We start from the raw sequence: 27,092 nt of genomic DNA, 5'->3' as shown, positions 1-27,092 counted from the left end.
TGGAAGCCTAGTTCCATCCTCTGACTATTTTCACAAATGCAAAATATGACTAACAAATTATCCCATAAGGTTATTGTGACTGTGCACAGTGTGGAAGGTGAATACTTCTCATGTGCCAAATTTTTATTCCAGAGACTTGACAAAGTCATCGATCTCTGTTTCAGGCTGGAGAGCACATAAACGGCCCCCATTAACAGCCTTCTCATTTCTCCTGTGAAGTCTTCAAAGGAGTTTCTGCAGTCAGAGGCAGGAACGGTGTACTGGTTGAAAGCACAATCTCTGGGATTTCTATCCCAGAGAGTCCATTTACTGGCTGTGTGACCGCCCCCTCCTTACCCCATTTTAGGTTCTTCATCTGTGAAATGAGGATGATGAGAAAAAGTATTACCCATCTTAGAGGGTTATCATGAGGATTAAACCAGTCAAAACATGAAAAATGCACAGTACAGTGCCTGGAATATAGTGAATGTACAAAAAATGTTAGTCATTACAACTCCCCCATTGGTGACATATTCCAAATTTTTATGACACAGAGAACAACAAAATTATAGTTGACCCTTAACAGCATGAGTTTGAACTGCATGAATCTACTTATACAAGGATTTTTTTTTACAGTACAGTACTATAAATATATTTTCTCTTCCTTATGATTTTCTTAATTTTCTTTTCTCTAGGCTACTTTATTATATAAAAACAGAATATAATACATATAACATAAAAATATGTGTTATTGAGGGGCGCCTGGGTGGCTCAGTGGGTTAAAGCCTCTGCCTTTGGCTCAGGTCATGATCCCAGGATCCTGGGATGGAGCCCCACATCAGGCTCTCTGCTCAGCGGGAAGCCTGCTTCCTCCTCTCTCTCTTTGCCTACCTCTCCACCTACTAGAGATCTCTGTCTGTCAAATGAATAAAAAAAAAAAAAAATCTTTAAAAAAAATATGTTATTGATTATGTTATTGGTAAGGCTTCTGGTCAACAGAAAGCTACCAGTAAAGTTTTGGAGGCGTTATATGCTGATTGAATATGGGGTGTGGGGGGATCAGCACGCCTAACCCCTGTATTGCTCAAGAGTCAACTGTATTTGAGAACATTACGTTAGAGCTGGAAGGACTCTTTGGAATTATATATATAGTTCAATACTCTCATTCAGTAAAGAGTCCCCAGGGAAGACCAGAGCTGGCTACCTGGTCTGACCAGCATTAAAAAGCAGGCCTCCTGATTCCCATCCAGTGCTCACAGCACACCACCATACTTCCTGTTCTTAATGAAAAAGTAGGGTCTTTTAGTCTCTCCTCTCTGCAAACCAACAGGCCATCTTCTGAAAACATTTGGGAATAAATCTTAACTATCAAGATTTTCAGGAACACTGCTTCAGCTAACATATTTTGGGGAGGTGGGGTAGGTGGGCTATAATTTATTTCCAAAGAAATACCCAAGAGACACAAAAAACCAAAAGTTTGAAAAATTATTAATTCCTTTCAGAACAAATAAATACTCTCCCTTGGGAGGGCGTAATAATACTAACTAAATACTTCCTACGTTTGTAACATGATATTAAGTGCCTATCATTTTTTTCACTTAATCCTCACAACACAGCCCTCCTGCCTCAAGTCCCCCACCCCCCACCTCCTACAGTTACCCGGTATTCCCCTGCTCCCAGTACATACACAGTCTATGCAATTGCTTGCTTACTTGTCTGACAATCTTCAGACTATAAGCTGAAAAAAGACAGGGATCTCAATGATCCTCTCTCAGGTACCCCTCTCAGGTACCATTCATTTCTTCTTCTGACAACTCTTCCTGAGCATGAATGAGACACAAATGGTCCCGGCTTACTGTGGCAGATTATACTTGCAATAATATCTCTCACTCCACGTGCTTTTTCTTACAAAGTTACCTCAACATTCCTTCCATGGGGGTCCTTCCTCTTGAACATGTCCTTACAGTAGAAGCGATGCTATGTGACTTTGTAAGGCTAGATGACAAAAATGCAACGCATTTCCTCTTTGTTCTCTTGGGGCGGACCCTCTCAGAATACAGCTGTCATTCCGCGAGGAAGCCCACACCTAACCCCTGAAGAAAGACCACAGGGAGAAATAACCTGCTCAGCTGAGGCCCCAGACACAGAACCAAGGGACATACCTTTCCCACCATGCCTTGTTTGAATTCCTGGCCCATAGAATCATGAGCATAATAAAATGATATCCTTATACCACTAAATTTGGGTGTAGTTTATTATGCAGCAATGGCAACTGGAACCACCACACATGACTTAATGTCTAACAAGGAATAAAGATACTAAATAGGTGACTCCAAGATACTGCCTACACCTAACAGTCATAAATTATTTGCTGAGTATCCGAGGTAGTTATTATTATGCCCATTTTGCAGACGAAGAACTGAGCTTTGAAAGGTTAAGCAACTTGTCCTAAGCCTCTCACATGGTCAATAGCAGAATGAAATAAAACTCAAATCTACACTCACATTCCTAACACCATATTCTGTCTCCCTTGGTACTTACAATTTTGTGCTAAATATACAGTAATCTGTTTTAAAATGGGATTGTCAGTATTGAAAACATTCTGGCCCAGTAGAATTCACCAAGCGGTTTCATCGCTGAGATGGAAACCTACCTATCACCTTCTCAGAGAAGCCTTCTTTGGCTTCTAGCTCATGTAATGCTGGCTCCCTCAACCTCCCCAGCCATCCTACTCCATCACGGTTTCATTTTCTTCATGGCACTTATCCCTAGCAGAAATTACCTTGCTTCTTAATTTGTTCTTGTTCATGTGTCCACTCTCTGTATCTCTCACTTGAATATAAACTTTGTGAGAACAGGAACCTTATCCGTCCTGTCCACTGCTATATCCTTAGTGCCTAGGGCAGTGCCTGGAATACAGCAGGGGTTCAAAAATTAATTATTTGCTGGAGTGACCGTATTCAGGTACACTGAATGTCCACCCAATTCATCACCTACCAATAAATATGCAAATAGGGAGGATATAGAAGAATTTTAAAACAGCAGGACTGCATCAGAATCGTTCCATCCAGTAAGGTCCATACAAAAAAAGGAGGGAGAAGGGAATCCATGCTACCACTCTTCCACTTAGCAAAAGCACAAACCCTGAGCTTCAAAAAGATGTAGGGAAGGGGATGGAGTAGGGGGTCACATCTCCCATCCCCCATTCATAACCACTGTTCCCTCCGTCCTCAAAAAAATACAGTTTCTCCAAATACATTGACTGAAGCACACCAAGGACAATTGTTAGTTACCCTCTAACAACAGAACTTCTACCCTTCATCTGGCCTTTCTTTATATACCAGTCACACCTTCCTAGTATGTAAGGCCCAGTCTCCCCAAGACCTGTACAGAGGAGGCAATAACCCAACTCTTCAGGGAAGAGGTAAGTGTGGGGATCTCAGAGCCAAGGAAAGATCTCTGTATATGCAGGTGTCCAGAGGCCCTATTTCTTCCAGAAGAAGTGACTGAATGTTCCTGAGGACTTACCAAGTGCTACGGACGTATGCTGGACTCTTAAACATGCTTTCCCTAATTGAAGGGTCATTCCTTACTCCCAACCCAAGAATTTAGGGAGGCTTCCAGCACAACTCCTTCATCTCAACATTCCCCAGACCCGCTATTCCCTACCCTCAAGAAATCCTCAAATCTAGGAGCGGTTAGGGAGAATAGAAAGAAACCTGAAGTGGCCGAAGAGATAGAACGGGAGGAGAATCGTGTTAGCACAAGAGGGTTATACTGGGCTGGGCCCAGTATGAGTAAAGATTAAGATAAGAAGTTGGTCTGACCCTTTCCAAGCCCAATATGTCCATCAGAAGAGGTGACGAGAAGCAGGAAACTGAAGCCCAGCAAACAGGTGGCCCCGAGATGAGACCGCAGCTCCATGGAAGTAGATGCGCGGGGCCACTGGGCTGAGCAGACGGAAGACGGCCAGAGTGCTAGCAGAAGGTCCGCGCCGTTCCCCAAGTGCGGCTCAGCCCAACCCCTCGCGTTCCCAGATTCTCCCCCCTCCCCACGCCTCCGTAACCCTGGAGGAAGTGATGTTAGACGGATGTGGGTGGTGCCTCCGGGGCCCGGTTTGAGATGGAGTAAGTTTAAAGGTGCAGATCACGTAGAAGGGTGTGGGAGTTGCTCTCCAGCGCAAGCTGCTTCCCCTCGATTCTGGGTGTTCGGTCGGAAGACCGGGAGGGAAAAGGTGGAGGAGATAGCGGGGGTGGGGTATGGGAAGAGGGCTCGGGAGAACCGTTGCTGGTTGCGTCGGCCTGCAAGCGAGCCCCTCCCCCCAAGAACCGCTGCACTTAATATTCACAGAGCTAATTACTGATCGGTGAAGTCAGCAGTTCCCAACAGTGGGCGCGTTGCCATTGGCCTCCTCTTTCTTGCTCTGCAAATAAAAAAAAAGACTAGACAACCGGATTTCATTCTTAAGCTCCTGCCCGGGCCACGAGACCTGGCAAACCTGTTCTGCAGTGCCTGGTCTTGAGCCTTAACAAGAATGCCCTCTTCTTGCTGGAGTAGCAGCGCTGGACTTATTTTTCCTTGCAGCCGCAGTTCTTCCACTCAGGGATGATGCAACCAACTGATGCAAGCTCCGAAAAAACCGAACTTCGGATCTCTTATTGCAAAACTGACCTAGCTCTTCGGGGAACCAGGACAAAAGTCACTGCAGGCATTTAAAGCGTAAAGCTTTTCTGGTTAAATATGCTTGTCTAGTTGTTTTTAAACTTTCTGGGTTAATTATTTCTTTCTCAGTTTTGTTTTGTTTTGTTTTGTTTTGTTTTGTTTTTTAAACAACACACAGGTCAAAATTTCCCGTCTCCTCGCTCAGTGACTGGCTGAGTCTCCATACTAATGAGTCCGCACTAGTTGAGTCCGACAGTGCGGAGTTAATGCTTAGTGAAAGATACGTGACAAAAGTACACACCCAAACAAAAATACACACCTCTTTTTCTCTTTTTTATTAGAATCTCTACAAATTTGTAGGCACAGACACAATGGGATTCTCAGGAGACTGCAAGCTCCAGAATGCAGTGCGGCCACCTGCACCTGCCGCATTTCTATTGGGAGGCGCAGAGCAGCCTGGGTTTTGTAGTTCGTAAATGCGTTCCCCGGGATAGGCTGCTCCTGTGAGAGAGAGAGGCGGAGCTGCTTGTGTCACGTGGGCCCCGCTCCCGCCGCCGCTCTTGCCGTCGTCTTTCTCTGTCTCGACTGAGGCAGCCATCTTGCTCTTGCCGCGTGCTGTTGTTGGAGGACCCTCCCTGCTTCAGGTGAGACCCCCGGCGGTCCCGCCACTCCACGGCCATAGGCCGCTGCGCACGGTCTCCCCCCGCCCTCTTCTTCCGACACCCGCCAACCACTCGGGCTGCCACTTCCGCCGTGGCGCGCCGAGTGGGGGCGGAGGCGGCTGGTTTGGCTAGTCGGTTACCGGCGGCGCAGCTGGGGGTCGGCACCTGAGGGAAGGTCCCCAGCACCACCGCTCCCTGTGGGGGCCCGTGCTGCTGCCGCCCAGATTGAGTCCCAGGAGGCGGGTGGTCCCGCGCCTATCTCCCATTACTCTTTTTTATTCACAACAACAATGCTGTGACAACAGCCTATCTGTTGTCGTCTCCTTTGATCCTCCCACTCTACAGATAGGGAAACTGAGGTTAGCAGTCCCCGGCCCCGAAGCGCTTGGGACTGAATTCCGTTACAGCGCTCTTCACCTCGTAATGGCAGTATTTGTTTACAGTTCTGTTCCCTCCCTGAGAAATTACCTTGACCATCTCGATAGCCCCATCACACTGCCTGAAGCATAGTAGGCTGTCAGGAAATTGATTGACCGACGGGCACCCTGTTACACAGCTAGTGAATGGCGGTTTCAACTTCCGTTCCCACGTTCTTTCACTTACACCATAGCTGTCCCCTCGGGAGTGGTAACAATAGTTACCAGTTTTTGAGTATCTACAGTGAGGCATACCCTGTGCTCGATAACTTAACCTTTAATCCTTAAAACAACCATATGAGTTGTGTGGTGTTAAACCTTTTCTAATACAGAAGGAACACAAGTTCAGAAAGTAAAATGCCTTTCCGAAGTCCTAAGTAGTAGAACCTTGATCCTTTTGATTCCAAAATTTGTGCCTCTCTTAGAGATACCCCACATAATAAAAAGTTAGGACTAAAGGTTGAAGTTAATTTTATCCGTGTGTAAACATGATATGTAAACATGGTGAAAGTGCCTACCATAATGCTTAGAACTTGGGCACTCAATAAATACTGATTATAATCTCATTATTTACACCTTTCTTGAGTCCTTGAGTAAAGGATTAAATGATCCTAGGGTCCCCAAGGAAGAATTCAGTAATTTATGTTTTTAGGAAGTTACTTCTGCCTTTTGGGTCTAGGAAGTGACTTCTCCCTTTTGGACCCTCATTTCCAAATCCATTAAATTAGGAGAGAGGCGAACTATTTTATTTGTTTACAATTTATTTCTACCCTACTGTTGCTTGCAGGTATTTGAGATGGCCTCACATACAAAACAGAAATAATGGGTATAATGTAGTAAAAGTTGATTGAGGAATAGGGAATTAAATCAAGTGATCTTTGAGGTCTAGTTTAGATTCTGAGCTTGGCATCTCATCTCTCATAGACTGAGTCCAATCCTCTTTACTACTTCAACTCCACATACCCCAACATGCTAGTGGACAAAGGACCACCTTTCTCCCTCCCCACTCCCCCTTGAGTTTACAACTTCCCTGAAATGGTTTTTCTCTGAGATAAGTTTTGGGAACAAGTTTTCTGTTGTACTGATTACATAGAATGGAATCTGTTCTTTCATCTACACATTGATATAGAGTTAATTTTGGTTTTGCTTTTGTTTCAAACAAGTCAAGGCTCTTCATCTTGACTTCGGTCTCCTGTCTTCCATCTCTTCTCGTGGGGATTGGTACTTCAAAATGCAGAAGAGTCTCAGATTTACTATGTCTAGTTCTAATATTTTCACTTAGCCCCTTTTTTGTAAAAAAATTTTTAGGTTCTTTGTCAGTTCACTGTACTTTTGGGGCCACGTTCCTTTGGGGAAAGTGAATATTTGTCCTTTTCTGTGGATATTGAATATAGACATTGGAATTTGCATCAGCAATTTTAAGTCTGTGAGTCTGTGGCTGAGTTGAGATTGTTACACACCTAAGCCTTCTGGCTTTGTATTCCTCCTGTAAAGGAGTTTTTAGCTGCTGAGCATTGTGATACAGCGATGGGCAAAGATTGAGGAATCATAAATTCTGAATGTTATTTGGAAACTGGACTTTATTTAGCCTTGAAGCATATATATACAGGTTACTGCTAAAGTCCAGTGTCAGAATACAGAATAGTGCTTATATAAGCTTCGATTCTCTTTCATCTCTGAAAGACATTATCTTTGTCATGCGAATGATAATTATAAAGCAGTTAGAGAATTGGCCGTAAAAGTTTTTATTCCCTCTCTCAAATCTTAGTAATAATCTGTTGGTCCACAGAACAAGTAAAACAAGATTTTTAACCTTGGCTTTTTTTGTTGTTTTTTTTTTTATTAAAGATTTTTATTTATTTATTTGAGAGAGAGAGGGAGAGAGAGCATGAGCAAGGGAGAAGCAGACTCACCACTGAGGAGGGAGCCTGAAGCGGGGCTCAATCCAGGGACTTGGGGATCATGACCTGAGCCAAAGGCAGACAATTAACCAGCTGAGTCACCCAGATGCCCCTTAACCTTGGCTTGTATTTGTTTATATAGTGTGGAATGTTACAACCCATTATAAATTTAAGAACTGTTTTCTATAGTAGGAATATCACTGATCAGATTAGGATTTATGACTTTACAATTTTCTTAGAATTTTCAAAATCAAAATTAGCCTTAAAAAGCTTATATTTAAGAATTTCCTCCCCCCAAACACACAAAGATTTAGAATTAATGTAGCAGAGATGTTTTTATCAAATCGTGCAGTGAAGTATTTTACCGTGTATGCAGGAATATCTTGACAAGTGTGACATACTATATCAGTGCAAAATATTGAATGAACTCTGTGGAAAGGGCTGCTAAAGTGCTGAATGTCTGAAAAATCTGGCTCTCTTTTCCTGTTATTAACGTACCGTCTGACCTTGAATAAAAGATATGACTACCTCATATCTTGACAGCTAGACAGCCTATTGTTGAATTTCTTCTTTGTCCAGGTTTCTTTTGGGGGGGGGTCTATTTATGGTTGCAAGGTTATATGTGGTTCATTTATGATTTGGGAGGAAAAAGTCTGCTTAAAGGTTGTGCTAATAACATTTGGTAACAGCTCTGCTGTAAAAATCTCTGGGGGAAAAAACTGGCTTGTCTAGAGATTTTATAATTGGGTAGGTTTTACTGAATGCCAACGAAATGAATTTTGATGTGGGTTTTTTTTTTTTTTTTTTTTTTTTCATTATTTCAGAGAGAGAGCGTGCGCATGAGCAGGGGGGAGGGTAGAGGGAGAGGGGGAAGCAGGCTTCCCGCTGAGCAGGTAGCCTGACCTGCAGGCCTCCATCCCAGGATCCTGGGATCATGACCTGAGCTGAAGGCAGATGCTTAACCGCTTAACCAACTGAGCCACCCAGGAGCCCCATGAATTTTGTTTTTTTAAGGGGGGATCTTCAAATAGGTAACTTTGAGTCCCATTCTATTTTCTGTTTGTATATTTGTCTCCCTTGTGGTCTTATTTAATTTTGGTTCTCTTAATATCTGGTTTATAAAGCTAGAACGAGTTATTAATACTTATTAAGAATATAGAGACAGGATTAATATGATCATGATGGTGACGCATATTGCAAGCCTAGTGAGCCAGAAGGTACTGTTGCATAAACAGTTATTTTATTTTGGTAAACAGTGACTTTAACAAATCTATTTTTCCCCCCCTAGATTTACCAACAGCATGAATCAAGAAAAGTTAGCCAAACTTCAGGCTCAGGTCCGGATAGGGGGCAAGGTGAGTGTGGCATAAGAAAAATTGAGAGGAATATGTATTATTGCCAGATAGTAGTATTATTTTGGATTTGTGGTCATTGAAAATTTAAAATCTTTTATCAAGATCAAACCACATTCCAATTTGAAAATAACTTGTCTAGATTTAAAAGAGGTAACTAGAAAACTTCTCTGGTGGTGCAATGGAAATAGCCACCTTTGTTTGAATCCTCTTAATCATCTGGTAGTTACGTGACATGATCAAGTTATCTGACCTTGTTAGGCTTCCATCTTTCCATCTGCAGAACAGAAATAGATGCATCTGAGGATTAAAGTAATACTTATGAAATGCCTAACATGGTGTCTGGCACAGTGTGCATACTTAATAAATGATAGTGATTATTATGTTAGACTCATTTGCAGGACATCCCAGATGTTGAGGTTACCTCATCTTGACTGGATATACCTACTTGTACAGTTAGGTTTATTAGGTTTCACTGGAAATGCTCAAGCTGATTGTATGTTTTGTTCATTGCTAGGTTTTCCTCCCAAATTCCTGCCTGTTCTTCTGTATTGGTCAATATGAGCACAGACATTTTATTCCATGTACTTTGAAGCCTGAGGAAGAGTTCATCCTGAGAATCTTTGATTCCCTTCAGTTCTAGCCCCCAGCTCAAGGAGAGTACTCTGCCCTTATCTCTGCCCAAAGCAATCTTCGTAAAAGGAAAAGTGAGAATAGTACTCAGTTCAGACCTGGGAAGAGGGTAGGTAGGACACTTATGTAGCAGCTCTACTTTTCATTTACTATGATGATAACCATAGCTCCTAGGGATGGAGATAGAAGGGGAAGGGAAGAAGTGACTTATATTTTCTCCTTCCATAGTGATACAGTTATAGGACTCTGGAGTCATATTAACACATTCATGTAACCAAAGTGGTCACATTGTAGCATCAAGTATAAGGTAATGAACCAGTGCAAAAAGTAGGGATATTCAGGAACCATAGAATGTACTTGGAAGATCTTGGTTCAGCACTATTACATATTTTAAACCAGGTGGTAAATAAAACTAGTTTACTGTGCACCTACTATGTGCCAAGCACATAGTAGAGAAACTACTCAAGATTTTCTTCTCTTGACGCAGCTTAGCTTGGAAGAGAGACATGCTCACAATTACACTACAGAATAGTAAATGTTAAAATGAGGTACAAGATGTTCTTGCCTAGGAGGGACAAGGAAGTCATCACTGAGCTGAGATTTGGAGAACAAACAAGAATTTATCACTAAGTAGATAGGTGAGGGTAAGTGGGTAGAGGGAAAAGGGGATCGTCATTTTCATGCTTGCTAAGGCACTTAAGATGCTGTGATAGCATGGCGCTTAATGGAATGGCTTGCTTTAGTTTGGTACGGTTAGAGTTTAGACTGTATAATGGATAAAGAACGGTAGAAGGCGAAACAACCAGGGAATTGGGGTTGTATCATAGTCTTATATTCCATACTATGGAGTATGGGATTTTTTTTTTTAAGATTTTATTTATTTGACAGACAGAGATTACAAGTAGGCAGAGAGAAAGACAGGGAAGCAGGCTCCCCGCTGAGCAGAGAGCCCGATGCGGGGCTCGATCCCAGGACCCTGAGATCATGACCTGAGCCGAAGGCAGAGGCTTTAACCCACTGAGCCACCCAGGCGCACCCGGGATGGTTTTTTTTTTTTTTTAAGATTTATTTATTTGATAGAGCATGAGAAGGGGGAGGGTCAGAGGGAAAAGTAGGCTCCCCACTGAACAGGGAGCCTGCTGCGGGACTCGTTCCCAGGACTCCAGGATCATGACCTGAGCTGAAGGCAGTTGCCCAACCAACTGAGCCACTCTGGCACCCATGGAGTATAGGATTTTATCCTACAGGCAAGGGGCAACTATTGAAAGATTTTAAGAACAATCATTTTAGAAAGATAGGTGCTGGCAACATGGAGAAAGGAATGAAATGAAAGTTTGGCATAGAGGAAAACAAGTTGAGAGACTGCTGGTTTGGTATATGGAACACAAATTTGGGAGTTGGAATTACATAATTCATATGAAGAGGAATAAAGACTAGGTAGATGGTGGTACCCCCAGCTATTAAACTTAGGAAATATAGGAGGAATAATTTCATGGACTCAGGCTTTTAGACATGTCAAATTTGAGGTACCTGAGAATCATTTCATTTGAGGCATACAGCAAGCAGTTGAGCTGCCCCTGAGTTAGGAACATTTCTCAAATAAATGACCATCTGTGAAAATAGTCATCTCTAGTCCATCTTTCAACAACTGGATTTTGTCACAACCTTTGCTGCTACTCACAGAACACTCTTCCACTCCCTCCAGCATTGCTGAGGCTGAAGCCCCTGCCTACTCTCTATAAAGCTGATTCCCTGAGTACTTCAGGAGGTACCCAGAGATGGAAAACTCTCTTCCTTTCCTCCTTCCAGGACTCAGAAAGATTTAGCCCTCAACACTTAGGCTTCTTTTGGTAATATTTTATTTCTGCTTTAGGTTATATTTTCTTTTAAATTGGTCCCGGAATTTATTTTAAATAGTTTTTCTTTTCTTTCTTTCTTTCCTTTTCTTTCTTTCTTTTTTTTTTTTTTTTTTTTTTTAAGATTTTATTTATTTATTTGACAGAGATCACAAGCAGGCAGAGAGGCGGGCAGGGCAGGGTGGGGGTAGATAGGCACACTGCTGAGTGGAGAGCTCCACGTGGGGCTCAATCCCAGGACCCTGAGATCATGACATGAGCCAAAGGCAGAGGCTTAACCCACTGAACCACCCAGATGCCCCTTAAATAGTTTTTCAGTGGAAATACATATCTAAAGTTTCAAAGTATCCATTTAGAAATGAGCTCTTTCTATCTCAGTGAATAGTATAATTGTCAAACTATTTGCTCAGGCCAATATTCTGAGCATCATTCTAGATTCCTTTTTTCCTCATATCCCACGTCCAGTCCATCAGCATGTTGGGTCTTCTGAGAGTCTAAGCTCTCACCATCTCCAGTGCCAGAACTCTCACCTCTCGTCAAGACTACTGCAGTAGCTTCCTGATTGATCTCATTATAGTTCATTATCCACAGCAACTTTAGTCATCTGTAAAAATCATAAATGAGATCAAATCATTCCCATGCTTAAAACCTTCGTATTGCAACTAGAATAAAATCCAACTCCTACCCATGGCATTCTAGGCTACGTGATTTGGCCCTTTCCTGTCTTTCTGATTGCATTTTCCTCCTCCTTCCCCTTTGTACACTCTGCCAAAACCATGACTGACCTGTTTTCCCTCTGTAGAAACAATAGGTTCACTCTTGTTTCATTCTGCTTGGATCTCAGCTCATAATGTCACCTCTTCAGAGGGTCCTCCCTGAACAATAAAGTACTGCTCTGCGCCCACCCAATAAATACTCTTAGTATTGTGCTGGGGTTTTTTGCCTTAATACTCGTATCCCATTTGAAAGGATCTAATTCATTCATGTATTTATTGACTTTTTCATCCCACTGTAATGTATGCTCCTTGAAGTAAGAACTTGATTGTTTTCATTCCTAGATTCTAGGAATGTAGAACACTCAGTTGTAGGCATTTGATTCTTAATTATGTCAGAATCTTCCAAGTTTCAGAATATCTTTAGATTTAACTTTATTGTCAGGGGGTGGCAGGTACTATAAAAAAGCATTCCTTGTAATATTTGGAAGTTGTCATTAAACACAATTGTATTGTTTTATTATTGAAAACTTTTGAAACATGATATGTGGAAATGATAAATGGATATTAGAAAAAATAAGAACTGACCAGAACTGACTGTCAAAAATCTGGGTTAGGCTAACACAACTCTGAACAGTCTTCTTAGTCATTAGTATTAAGTCAGCAATTTCTTATGTGGGTTTTAATTAGAGTATTGGGAATAGGAAGACATGTGACTGACTGCACTTGCCAGATGCAAAGCATCCTAACACTTCTGTTTGGTTATTTTTCAGGGTACAGCTCGCAGAAAGAAGAAGGTGGTACATAGAACAGCTACAGCTGATGACAAAAAACTCCAGAGTTCTCTAAAAAAACTGGCTGTGAATAATATAGCTGGTATTGAAGAGGTATGGTCATTTTGTAAATGGTTAAATTATGTGAACAAATAGCACATTGATAGATGATTATCTACACTTTTCAGATGAAAAATATCAGCTTAGAAGAATAAGGTATTGTCAGCCAGGTGTCTGAAGGACTAGGTGTTGAATTTGCTTATTGTATAAAAATGGATGATCAAAAAAAATGATTTTAGTTGACAGATAAGGAATTCATCATACTTTGCTGTCTAAGAATTTGGCATATGTGACAAAATTATGGAACTGCTTTTAAATTTTCATGTAAAATAAGTTATTTTTTCCTAATAACATAGAAATAAACTCCAAGATTTCTTCAAATAAGGTGGATTTTTTTCCCTTTCTACTCAACAGTATCTTTTTATTACCTCAATCAAGAAGCTCTAGCAATAGCTTTACATGGATTCAATTTCTTATTAGACCTTTTCTGGAAATTATTGGTTAAATTTTTAAAATCATCTCATTATATTTTGGTGATACTACTCTTCTCAAATATGAAGCCAAAGGATGTTATTTCAAAAGATACGCAAGAAAGGGCGCCTGGGTGGCTCAGTGGGTTGGGCCGCTGCCTTCGGCTCAGGTCATGATCTCGGGGTCCTGGGATCGAGTCCCGCATCGGGCTCTCTGCTCGGCAGGGAGCCTGCTTCCCTTCCTCTCTCTCTGCCTGCCTCTCTGCCTGCTTGTGATCTCTGTCTGTCAAATAAATAAATAAAATCTTTAAAAAAAAAAAAAGATACGCAAGAAAAATGATAATTAACATCAGCTCTTCATGACCTGTTACCATCTAAATTCACTTCTGCCTGATAATTCCTTTTTTTTTTTTTTTAAAGATTTTATTTATTTATGGACAGACAGAGATCACAAGTAGGCAGAGAGGCAGGCAGAGAGAGAGGAGGAAGCAGGCTCCCTGCCAAGCAGAGAGCCCAATGCGGGGCTCGATCCTAGAACCCTGGGATCATGACTTGAGCTGAAGGCAGAGGCTTTAACCCACTGAGCCACCCAGGTGCCCGATAATTCCATTTCTGATAGTAACCAATGTTTAAATTTTCACTGACATAAATTAAATTGAATGTTTAAGTTAAATTATATTTAATATCATTACTATGTGTGGTACCACCTCACAATTTTTAACAGATCATTCGTGCCCATGTGCTATAAAACAGATCAGAGATAATGTGGAGGCAAGGATCACTAATAAATAGCAGAGTACCAGAGAAGAGGCAGTGAAATGGCCACATGTTCCTCCTACTGTGCATATATGAATAAATATTAACACATCATTTAAGTCGGCTTTGTACTTTCAAAATTAGTACACTGATAAAATGGTAGAAAATGTAAGACATATGTATCTTTTCTTCTTTTAGCTTAATGTACCTGTGCATTCTTACTCTGATAAAGATTAGAACTTCATTTGCAAGTCTTGAAATTAAGCATTTTATATGCATTACTTTATTCTGAGCTATTGTAAGCTTTTATATATTTTTATTGACCTAAAATAATTCTCAGAGAGATCATTCTCTTTATCTGGGGTATATATGAGGAAAAATCCCTCTAAACCTCTCTTTAAAAAAATCCAAATAAATCTTGGTTAAAAAAAAAAAAAGAAGTAGCAATAATAGACAATAACTCTGATAACGTTAAACCTAAACAACTTATAAGTGTTCTGGCCATCTTACAACCTTACATACATTTCTACTCTCTGACTCCCCCTCCCCCCTCCCTGCCCTGCCATCTCAGCACTATTGACATTTTGCACCAGCTAGTTCTTTATTGTGGGAACTGTCATGTGTATTGTAGGATGTTTAAGCAGCTTCCCTGGCCTCTACACACTAGATACCAGTAGCCCCACTATACACACACACACACACACACACACACCCGCCGAGTTATGACAACCAAAAATGTCCTCAGACTTTTTCACATGCCCCCTAGGGGACAAAGTCACCCTTGGTTGAAAAACACCTCTTTAGAGAAAGGAAAAGTTTCTATTTATAACTCTTTGAAGTATAGATTTAACTATGTAATATCTCCAAGGGCATGTTTTTCTAAATGTTTGTTTTTGTTCAGATTTGGGACACTTTATGTTTATGATTAATAAAACTCTTTGTGGTCAGATAGCATTAACTTTATAAATGTTTTTTATAATAAGAAAACCAATCAGTTAACAGTCTGATCTTTTCAGAATACAACCAAATTTGTTACAGTGCATTGCTGAAGTGATGGTATTTTTGTAGTTGAAATTGTTCTAATAAAGTAATGATAGTCAATACTTGGTGGACATGTGTGCCAAGCAATTTGCCAAGGACTTGCTAGATAGTAGTTCATAAGTTATTATTCATAGTCTCTGTCCTTTGGAGCTTACAGTCTAGTAGGGAAATTAATTAGATAACAAGACAAACATATCCCATTTCAGATTCACTACATCTCTTTGAGTCAGTTGTTACTGGCTACGGAGAAGAAAGCTGAGACAGAATTAGGTACCTGCCCAAGATCACTTAGCTAGTAAGTGTTAGAGTCTTGAGTGTTAAAACCGAGTTCATTCTTTTTGTCCGTTTTATCCTGCTTTTGGTCTTTTCAGTTGCATTTTCTTACATCCTCTCTCAGCCTTTTCCTATCCTCCTGCTCCCCTCTTTATCCCTCAAACCCCCCCCCACCACCAGAGAAAGAAAGTATCTGCCTTAAACCCTGTATTATTGACACCTACCATGCAGAATTAGTTACACCATTACATATAAAAGAAATCCCTATCAGTATTTCCAAAGACATGGATGTTTCTCTTTTTTCAGGTCTTAATGCAGGCATTATTTCTCCCAGAAGCCTTCCTGGTAGCACACTTACACATTTGTGTAAAGAAGGGTCAGATGCTTTTCCTGTGTGCCTTTATAATGTCCTGTATTTATTTTATTATAGCACTTATTAAACTGTGGTGTGAATTCCTTTTCGTAGCTACTACTGATGCAGTTCTAGCTTTTTGAAGAGTCATAAAAGAGAAAATTAATGCTACCGGGGTGCCTGGGTGGCCCAGTCGGTTAAACGTCTGACTTCAGGCCCTGGATCATGAAGAGTCCTGGGATCATGCTCAGCGAGGAGTCTGTTTGCCCCTCCCCCTGCTCCTTCTGTCTCTGTCACTGTCTCTCTCTCTCCCCTTCCCTCCCAAATAAATCTTAAAAAAAAAAAAAAGAAAATTAGTGCTACATAATAAGCACATACACACACTCATTGCACCCCAACCCTGTATGTGTCTATGATGTCTTTCAGCCCTCACAGACTAATTAAAGAGAAAATATGCATAATCAACAATGTAAGGTAACAGCTATAAAATTTCTGAATATTTGAAGCTAAGATGGGAGGGAGTTTTACTTTTTTCCTTCTTTCCCTCTTTCTAAAATTGGTTTTTTGAGAGCCAAGATACTTGTACTTCATATAACACTTGGCAGATTTTGTGTAGGAATATCTAGTATACTATATATAACCTAGCTTGCCTCAAACATTATGTTTGTGTTACTAAGTTTAACGTAGAGTTTTTTTCAAAAAATTTTTAAAGAAAATGATGACACACATTTAGTTTAAAAACAGCTCTTAGAATGAGAAAAGAAACTACTGCATTAAATGTAAACATGAAAAGATGTACAGAAGTTTTCAGAAACACTAAGATGTGAAAAAATATATCAGAATAGAAGAAACACATTAATTACAATTTTGTCATCTTTTATTTGGAATGTCTGAAACTTGTTTCAGAGTGCTGAACTCTGGGGCACCTGGCTGGCTCAGTCAGTAGAGCAGGGAACTCTTGATCTTGGGGTCATGAGTTTGAGCCCCACGTTGGATATAGAGTTTACTTTAAAAAAAAAAAAAAAAGTCCTGACCTTTGAGGAAAGTGCTCTTTCTGTTTTTCAGCACTTTTAGAAAAGCAGATAAAAACTTCCAAAAAGAGAAGACACCATTGCCATTCTTGTAAATATTACTGTGTTTTACGTACTTAGACCTTCAAAACATTAAACAAATAGAAAGTATCCAGTTTGGTGGGTGGGGAACAGGGAAATCAGTGATGGATTCCAAAAATTCATGGATTGTACTTCTGCCAAGTAAAGTTCTAATCTTACTTTCTAAGTTGTTGGTATTGGTGATTTTTTTCCCTCTCCCAAAATTTAACTTATGTACTCTAGAAACTTTAAAAAACTGAAGGACTATTTGGATTAAGACAAGCTTCTCTGGTCTTTGATGTATTCATTAGTTTGTTGATTTGGTATAATAAATTATAAGTCATAGATAGATTTCTTTTACATGTTACCAAAGACAGAGAAATGCAAAGCTGTCAAAAAGTAAGGGTACTGGAGTGTCAGAGACTGTTTCATACAAAAGCCTAGGTTTTACGAAGGAATTCCTAGGCAGACCCCAGAAGATTTATAATCCAAAATTCCAAAATCCAAATTTATAATCTAAATTTCTAAAAATGTTTTATATGCTCTAACATTTGAAGGTATTTGGATGTGCTTCTTATTTGGTAATCTAGTTGAATATAGCGACCATGCCATTACCTGTCTTTACCTGATAAAATAAATCCATCAACAGTGGGATCTGTTCTGTTTCTCAGAAGTTATTGATTTTATCAAATTTATTTGGTAAGCAGTGTCATCAAAAATTGGAATCTCTGATCCAGACGGCCTAGTTGCTTCATAGAGTTTTATATTCAGAGGGCATCTTCTATTGTAACTAGGATATAATTCTGCCTCTGGAACTTCTTTATTTCCAGGTCTGATTAATTAATCAGCCCCTTCTTTCTACTTCCATTGCCCTTAGCTTAAGTTGCTCTGCTGTAATACATTTATTAATGACAACCTTATATTGTGGGGTATAATGGTTACTTATTAACCAATTAGTCTTTTTTTCAGATTATAAGAACTTGATAGCAGGGACCGTGTTTATTCATTATAGTCTGTAGCATGCTGACTCTCATGATGAGTTTATTTGGGGCCTATTAAGTTTAAGGGATACTGATTATTTGAGATGGAATTGTTCTCAAAAAGTTAGACATTGGGGTGCCTGGCTGGCTCATTCAGTGGCACATACAACTCGATGTTAGGATTGTGAGTTCAAGCCCCATGTTGGGCATAGAGATTACTTATTTAAAAAAAAAAAAAAAGTTAGCCACAGGACACTGGAGCTCAGGAAAACACTTAGGGCTGAGAATGTAAATTTTATAATTGTCCTCATAAATTTTACTGTTTATATTTTCCTTTTCCTGAACCAGTTATACCAGAAGGAGAACCTTGGTTGACCCTTAACCACAATTCTTTCTTCCTCCAACCAGAGCCTCAGGTGCCAATGTGTGGACAGCTCTGAGTACAGGAGAGTAAAAGGGAAATACCATGTCCCACTTACCTTATCCTATCATAGCAGCCTTACTTTTTCTTTTAAGATCCTGATTTTTTGGGTTTTTGTTTTTTTACTATTTTTTATTGTAGTAAATATATGCAGCATAAAATTTGTCATTTTAACCATTTTTAAGTACAGTTCAGTAGTACTATATTTACAGTGTTGTGCAACCACAACTATTACCTATTTCCAAAATTTTTTTTTAATTTCTTTTAAGATTTTATTTATTTACTTGACAGAGAGAATACAAGCAGGGAGAGCAGCAGGCAGAGGGAGAGGGACAAGCAGGCTCCCCACTGAACAGAAAGTCCAATACGGGCTTAATCCCAGGACCCTGGGATCATGACCTGCGCTGAAGGTGGACGCTTAACTGACTGAGACACCCAGGTGCCCCTATTTCCAAAATTTTTTATCATCTCAAACCAAAACTCTATATCCATTAAGCAATAACTTTTCATCCCCCCCTCCCTAACTCGATAGCCTGTAACCTACTCTTTGTCTCTGTGGATTTGCCTGTTGTAAATATTTTGTGTAATACAATATTTGTTTTGTGTCTAGCATACTTCATTTAGCATAATGTTTTCAAGGTTCATCCATGTTTTAGCATGTATCAGAACTTCACTCCTTTTATAGCTGAATAATATTCCATTGTATGGATAATACCACATTTATCCATTCATCTGTTGATGAACATTGTCTGTTTTTAAAATAGCTTCCCCCTTCCAATATAAAAATATTTTGTTGTCGGGGTGCCTGGGTAGCTCAGTTGGTTGAGCCTCTGACTCTTGGTTTCAGCTCAGGTCATGATTGCAGAGTGATGGAATCAAGCCCAATGTTGGGCTCCATGCTCAGTGCGGAGTCTGCTTGAGATTCTTTCCCTCTCCTCTTCTGGTCCTTCCCCTGCTCACACATTTGCGGTCTCTCTCTCTCTCTCTCTCTCTCTCTTAAATAAATAAATAAATAAAATCTTTAAAAATATATATATTGTCATTATAAATATGTAAATATATATAAAACATTATAGGAAGTTATGGGTATACAGAAGATAAGAAGATACGAACATTTGATCATAATCCCCACTACCCAGAAACAACTACTATTAGTTTTGTATTTCTTTCCTATCTTTAGATGCATGTACTTTTAACATGTTTGAGACTGTAGCTAGATGCACAATTTGGAATTTTTTTCCCCAAATAGCATTATATTATGAAAATTGTTTCGTATCATTAAAAAACTCTTCTTGGAGCACCTGGGTGGTACAGTCAGTTAAACATCCAACTCTCGGTTTTGTCTCAGGCCATGATACCGGTGTCATGAGATCAAGCCCCATGTGGGGCTTCAGACTCAGCATGAAGTCTGTTTTGGATTCTCTCTCCCTCTTCCTCTGCCCCTCCTGCTCATGTTCTCTCGCTCTCTGTCTCTAAAATAACTACATAAATCTTAAAAAAAAAAAAAAAAAAAAAAAAAACTTAACAGTGTAGATGTCTGCTTATATTCCAATGGATATACCATAATTTAACATTTCTTAATTTATAATACATTATGATGCTTTGATAATAAAAGAATCACATGTTTGGTTTCAATATACATAATATGTATCTTTATCTCTGATTTCCTTCAGAGAGATTCTTGGAAATACAGTTACTGGCTGAACGAGCATGAACATTTTAGAATTCTTCATGTTGCCAAATTGCTTTTCAAATAGTTGTGCCATTTTATACTATCTATAACATAGCTGTGAAGAATCCATCTCATCAGACTCTTGCCTCCAGAGCATAAGAGAAAATGATCCCAGCATATCGTAGTTTAAATTACAGCTGTTAGCTTTAGCTCATATCAACAATAATAGATTATGTTCATACTAGCCTTTAGAAATAAGCAGGTGCTGAGCTTAAAAGGACTGATTGTGAAAGATACTTATGGAAGTATGCACCAAGGGCATAATTTTCAAACTTTTACCTCCCTTAGCCTCACAAAACCGCAGACACGATGTCCTTTTTTCTTAAAATGTCTATTATTTCACCCCATTAAGATACAGGAGTAAGGCAATAAAAGGTGACTTTCCTGATAAACATTTAAATGCCATTACAGGGGCAGCTAGCTGGTTCAGTTGGTAGAGCATACAACTCTTGATCCTCAGGGTTGTGAGTTCAAGCCCCATGTTGGGTGTGGAGATTATTTAAAAATGCAGTCTTTTAAAAATAAGTAGATAAGTACATAAAGGAAGGAGTAGCAGTAAAACTTGATTTTTAAGACAACTGTCAGTTCTCCTAGTGGGGACTTAGATACCAAAAAAATCACATGGAAGAATTTAAACTTCCTCTGTGAACTGAGAGGGTGGTTATCAGCAAGAGCTGTAGAGTCAGTGGTAAATTTGTGAGTCTCCTATGGTAAATTTGTGAGCCTCCTAGAGCCATAAAAATGTATTGCTGTATAGGATTAAAGCACACATCAGATTTACCAGATAGAAGGTTGCTGTGATAATATATGTGACCTCCTCAGAGGTCAGCCTTTGCTGGTTTTGATAACAGCATAATGGGGCCACCCAGCAGTTGTCAAGAATGACTTAAAATGCTCCTGAATGCTGTAGGGCATTCAGGCTGATTCTGAAAAGTCTGAACAATAAGAAAAGTCAAGGCTAAGATACAGCTCAGGACATTCTGAGCATCTTCATTAAGAGAACTACTGGAGCTATTTCTAAATTTGAGATGACCCTTTAGCATTTGGAGAGTTGAAGTCTGACAGCATCCAAGATTTTAAAATAAATTGTATTTGAGGTGTCCCATTCATTTGGCACATTTGAGTGACTGTTATGTACTGGACACTTGGGGGCATACTATGTCTAGTAAGGCATGGTCTCTGATCCAAGGTGTTCACCTTCTAATAAAGTCAAAGACTTGGAAACCCAATTACACTACAAGATAATTCCATATATTTGCAATACCCATGAGGTGCAGGAAGTGCACAAACAATCCTAAATTTTTACAGAGAAAGAAGCATCTGATCCAAGTCTTGGATAAACAGGAATTTGCAACGTGGAAAAGCAGAAAAGGATTCTTCTAAACAGTGACAACAGCATATGTAAATGTATTAGGCATGTGAGACAATATTTTTGATAACTACAAAACATGTCAGTATTATTCAAGCAAAAAATAAGAGCAGGGGCATCTGGTGGTGTGCACGAGGGTCTCAAAATTGCTACTTCCTCCATTGCTCAAGTAGCATCCTTTACCTTCAGCTACCTGTTAAAGTGGAAAAAACATTTTTATATAATAGGGTTATTTGATTGGGAAAGGACCTGAGCTGGTATAGTAGCTAGTTTAATGGTCTTTGTTTCCTTGTGTGCTCCTTATTTTTATACGTATGTAGATTGTACCACTTATATGGACCACACAGCAGTAAAATCACTAGAAAAAGTGAAGTCTTCATATGAAATGCATACAGTTTGCTTTGTGAATTTAACAAGTTCCTTATCCCTTCCTTTGGTGGAGGAAGTGTCTAACTGATCTTGCTCAACCCAACAATTCATTCTTTGATAGTCTAATAGCTTGCATCTAGGAGCCTTATATAACCATGTTATTTGCTCAGTAGAGAGGAAGGAATGGTAGAAATAAAATATTCTAGCCTTTAACTTCTAAAACTTAATTCTCAATTCTAAAATTAACTAAACTCTCCACCCCTTTTTGGACCTTTTTATTCACAGAGCTACAACTTTTGTGCAACCCTATTTAAAACAACCATATTTAAATTTATTTCTATTTCACAGCCTTAGATGGAATTCATCCTGCTTTTCACACTAAACTCAATTTAAACTACAAAGACCTTTATCAGGTTGTAAAATAGGACCTAACATTTAGCCTTTGGTAAAGAAGCTTAAACACAGGAAAATTCACGATTTGGGGGCTAGGGCTTCTTGCTTGTTTTGTAGCCAGTAAGATATATATTATGTATATATCTGTGTTGCATTTTTTTGCATTCTCCATTTAGCCTGTATTTTGAGATAAATAATTCTCTGGCAAGCTTTCACGAGGTCACAGAATTGAATTTTTGTAGGGAAATAAACATTTTTAAGAATGAGGAAGGAGGGGCGCCTGGGTGGCTCAGTGGGTTAAGCCGCTGCCTTCGGCTCAGGTCATGATTTCAGGGTCCTGGGATGGAGCCCCGTATCGGGCTCTCTGCTCAGCGGGGAGCCTGCTTCCTCCTCTCTCTCTGCCTGCCTCTCTGCCTGCTTGTGATCTGTCTGTCAAATAAATAAATAAAAATCTTAAAAAAAAAAAAAGAATGAGGAAGGAAACTAAACAGAAATTCGGGGACCCACACTCAAGTTCTAGGTTTGCATGTAACTAGCTATTTGTCCTTGGATATGTTGCTTAAACAAGAGCTTTTGTCTTTAGTATTTATTTCTCTAAAAGGGATTTGAACTAGAAAAACCTCTTTCAGGGGCACCTGGGTGGCTCAGTGGGTTAGGCCGCTGCCTTCGGCTCAGGTCATGATCTCAGGGTCCTGGGATCGAGCCCCGCATCGGGCTCTCTGCTCAGCAGGGAGCCTGCTTCCTCCTCTCTCTCTGCCTGCCTCTCTGCCTGCTTGTGATCTCTCTCTGTCAAATAAATAAATAAAATCTTAAAAAAAAAAAAAGAAAACCTCTTTCAATAAATACATGACCTGACTTTTGGACCAATATTGATTTCAAATCTCTTGTGATTTTAACATTTATAAATAATAAATATCTCAGATTCTAATATTTCAGACTCTTTTCATTCCTAGATGTATTATAGAGATTTGGTCTTAATTTAGAATATAGAGTCCTACCATATCTTTATTCTTTTCTCATGCTAGGATAGATGCAGAACATTCCATTCCATATCCACTATGCTACCTCCTTCTCAAGTCCTTCCTCTTCCAAATTTTCAGCCACTTTACTGTTAAACTTTTCTACCTAAACTATAATTATCTTCAGAACTATATAATTTCTCTTTCTCTAAAGTCAGTATAAATTGTTTTTAACTCACAATGGTATTTGTTCAGAACGGCTGGATTGAATGCTTACTGTGTGTAATATGTATAATAGAACCTTAATTAAAATACGGATAGAGGGAACGGTATAGAATTCAAATAGTGATTTTTGTCAGAGAAACCTAGGAAATTATTTGTAGATCTTAGTTACAATTTTTTTCCAGAGGATTTGCCTTCTTTCTCTGTGTTCCAGATGTTGCCTGAAATTTAGAAGCCCTTTGTTCCCCTTCCTTTCTGGTGCTATCAGTGGTGATGATCACCCACTTCCACTGACCATGGAGAACACAGCATCTCTGCTTGATTTTGACAAGGGCAGTTTTTGGATGGATCATGAAATGCTTCTAAAGTAGCCAAGAGTTAACTCTCCTAACCTTTTTCTATAATAAGCATGTTACCATCAAGGTAACTTACACAGTGAAATCAACTACTAGTGAAATCACATTATTCAAACATTTAACTTATGCAAATTCAGCTTTACTAAAACATAATAAGAAAGTGCATGAGTGAGAGAGAAAAATAATCTTTTAAATAGCACATGTTTAACCTTCCTTTTCAGGCAGTGGATAAAATTGAATCTGAAACAGTCAATTCATGTGGTGAAAGCTACCAAAAGAATGTGAGGATGATTTTAAAGGTTTCCCAGTGATTGATGAAGCATGTTCAGGTGGCCAGGCAAGTGGGTTGGAGAGCCTCTTTGACATTTACAAGGCTTATTGAAGGTTGTTGAAAAGCTATATGTAAGAGTTAGAGGAACTGACAAAATCTTTTATAAAGAATGACATGAGGAGAACAAACTGAAATTTTTGTAAATTTACTAAGTGTTCAGAGGAATGAAACATCTGGTTAAATTTCTGAGTGTTCTTTACGGATTTTCAGTGGTTATTTTTTATTGTACACTATTACCCTTTACAACGTGTCACCTAAGAAAGATGCTGTCCCACCCACCAAATGTACCAATTTAGTTCAGTGTTGTAAATCGGGTAAGACAATGGGTAGTTTTATTAAGAAGCCAGTTCTTAGTTGATAATTCCATTATTTTTAAAATATGGCATGAACTTCTTTCTCATAGTAGCAAAAGTCTTTGAATTTAAAATCTAGATTCTATAATAAAATGTTTCTTGACCATCCTAGTAATTTGTGCCATCTACACCATTTTACTTTGTTGCTGCTAGGGTCTTTTTCCACCCATTATCTACTGCTTAGACAATTACTACCTTGGGATTGTTTTTAAAAACAAAAACAAAAACACCATAATTGGCTAAGTTGTTATTTAAACAGATACTGTTTTAGTTGTACCAGATATGTGAAGTACATTTTTCTTCTATGATCATACAGGTGAACATGATTAAAGATGATGGGACAGTTATTCATTTCAACAATCCCAAAGTCCAAGCTTCCCTTTCTGCTAACACCTTTGCAATTACTGGTCATGCAGAAGCCAAACCAATCACAGAAATGCTTCCTGGAATATTAAGTCAGCTTGGTGCTGACAGCTTAACAAGTCTTAGGAAGTTAGCTGAACAGTTCCCACGGCAAGGTAGGTATTTCCGTTCAGTATCCTTCCTTCGCTGTAATCTAAAGAACCTAATGAGTTAAAAGGTCCATTTTATACTGGAAGGATTTATTTGTATGTAAATTTTACTTTTACATACAGAATGTTGCTCATATGCTTCATAAATCTTTGAATTTGTTTCTTTAATAATTGTGCAGTGTAGCTTATAGAATATATGGATACATTTTGGTAATAGAGTTGAGGTAATTACCTAAAAGATCTGTAGACCACATTTTACAGACAGCATTTGATATTCACTTTTTTTTTTTTTTAAGATTTTATTTATTATTTGACAGAGACACAGCAAGATAGGGAACACAAGCAGGGGGAGTGGAAGAGGGAGAAGCAGGCTTCCTGCTGAGCAGAGAGCCCAATGCGGCCTTGATCCCAGGACTCTGGGATCATGACCTGAGCCAAAGGCAGATGCCCAAGGTCTGACCCACCCAGGCGCCCCTAATAGTCACTTCTGACTAATTACAAGAAGAAGATACTGTTATGAGAGAACTGTATTTTTGTTTAATATTGTTGATTGGACTACAGGCACGGCAACTATAAGTTCAGAATTTCCACAGTAGCCCTGGTTTCAAACATCTTGTCACCCCTCAAAATCCAAGAGCCTTTTCTATCAGTGCCCATACTATACGGCTGGATACTTCCTTATATCAGAAGAGATGGAAAGTCTTGAATATTGATTTTTTTTATTTTAAGCATATGGAATTTATAAAATAAATTAACTGTAGTATCTTTTTATTCCAGCCATCAGAATTATTTCATTTTCCAAATAAATTTTACCCTCACCGCCCATTGAAACTGCCAGCTGTATTTAGTATATACCTAATGAAGTTAAAATGTTACTGATTTTAGTGTTAAGTAAAAAAATATGGTATTAGGTCAGACAATCTTTTTAGCTTTTTCTGAACAACTATTATAAGATTTAGACAGGAGAAAAGAATAAACAATACAAGTGTTCTATTAAAGGCCTTTGTTCTTAAGAACTAATTCTAAAATGTTTTGTAGTGTTGGATAGCAAAGCACCAAAACCAGAAGACATTGACGAAGAGGATGATGACGTTCCAGGTAAGTGACATTTCTTTAGCACTAAGATTTTTAGCAGACTGTTTATCTCATTTAATTCATTTTCTAATGACTTTCAGTTTTTGTTGATGGTGAACTTGTGAATTTAAACTGATTCACAATAGTATGGATACAATCTAATGAAAAAGAATAAAAGTCTTCCCATTTAGAACTTAGAATCAGAAATTGTCACAAAAGCTCTGCTGCCTGCATTTGTTATATTAGAATCACAGTTATTTTAAATTTGCATAGTAATTGTTACATGATTTCCATGGGAATTGTGATTGACATACAAAAATGCTGTTCATCTGAGTTTGCTCAGACAAAAAAAGACTAATATTTCCTTAGGATTAGTGTTTTAAAAGCAGATAAATGAAGCATTATTAGTGAAATACCACCGTTCATTTCTTCTTCTTCTTCTTTATGTTTTCAGGCTAATTTTAATAGCCACAATTTGGTTTTTATTAGGGTTAGAAGTTAGGAATTTCATTTACCTCTTTTTCTTCTTTTGTATCTTTAACTCATTGACTTTTTTTTTCCCCTAGATCTCGTAGAAAATTTTGATGAGGCATCAAAGAATGAAGCTAACTAAAATTTTTTCTGGAGTTTGGAAGCTGGCATGGACTAGATTTAACAAATCAGCTATGTGGTTCCAAAGTTTTACAGACATGGAGAACATCAACTGTTACTAGTTCAGTAATATAAATATTTTGTATATTGATAATGCTGTTTGTTCAGCATTTTTCGGTCATTTGATTTTGCATTTTGCACTTCCTCCCAGGATCTATTCTTTTGGTCAAAATACGAAGTATTGGTGCAGTTTGAGGGTGTTTTGGTGTTTGATTCTCAGTTTTCTGTTTTGTTTTTTTGTTAGGGTATTTTTGGTGTGTGTGTATGTGTATGTATGCGTGTGGGTATGTGTGTATACAGTGGAGAGCAAATTGGAAAACAGTTCTATTTATCCTCCTTCCCCCAGTAGAAAATAAAACAAATCTTTACATTTGTTACTT

General features: G+C 39.0%; 2 protein-coding genes across 2 annotated transcripts in view; one reads left to right on the top strand and one right to left on the bottom strand.

The window, feature by feature from the left end:
• Window positions 1-4,038, bottom strand: part of TXNDC12 (thioredoxin domain containing 12) — a 32,449-nt gene extending 28,411 nt beyond the window's left edge. Inside the window, exon 1 of the mRNA XM_047725422.1 lies at window positions 3,807-4,038. Within this exon, the coding sequence (XP_047581378.1) occupies window positions 3,807-3,903 (97 nt within the window). The 5' untranslated portion in view covers window positions 3,904-4,038. The remainder of the gene's footprint in view (window positions 1-3,806) is intronic.
• A 1,104-nt stretch (window positions 4,039-5,142) lies between these two features.
• On the top strand, window positions 5,143-27,085 carry BTF3L4 (basic transcription factor 3 like 4). Its single transcript, XM_047725423.1, has 6 exons — window positions 5,143-5,285; window positions 8,909-8,975; window positions 12,948-13,061; window positions 24,792-24,993; window positions 26,026-26,085; window positions 26,628-27,085. The coding sequence occupies exons 2-6, from the start codon at window positions 8,922-8,924 to the stop codon at window positions 26,672-26,674; spliced, it is 477 nt and encodes a 158-aa protein (XP_047581379.1). The 5' UTR covers window positions 5,143-5,285; window positions 8,909-8,921; the 3' UTR covers window positions 26,675-27,085.
• Window positions 27,086-27,092: the final 7 nt, after the last annotated feature.

This window comes from Lutra lutra, chromosome 4 (genome assembly GCF_902655055.1).
Source record: "Lutra lutra chromosome 4, mLutLut1.2, whole genome shotgun sequence".
In the NCBI taxonomy this organism is placed as follows: domain Eukaryota; kingdom Metazoa; phylum Chordata; class Mammalia; order Carnivora; family Mustelidae; genus Lutra; species Lutra lutra.
The sequence above is the reverse complement of the archived record's forward strand: the minus strand, read 5'-3'. Positions and strand labels throughout refer to the sequence as shown.

Bases quoted from the DNA above. Each gene is read 5' to 3' on its own strand.
- BTF3L4 (XM_047725423.1), top strand. From the start codon at position 8,922: ATGAATCAAGAAAAGTTAGCCAAACTTCAGGCTCAGGTCCGGATAGGG. The intron at 24,994-26,025 runs GTAGGTATTTCC...AATGTTTTGTAG, and splicing joins TGAACAGTTCCCACGGCAAG to TGTTGGATAGCAAAGCACCA. The intron at 26,086-26,627 runs GTAAGTGACATT...TTTTTCCCCTAG, and splicing joins AGAGGATGATGACGTTCCAG to ATCTCGTAGAAAATTTTGAT.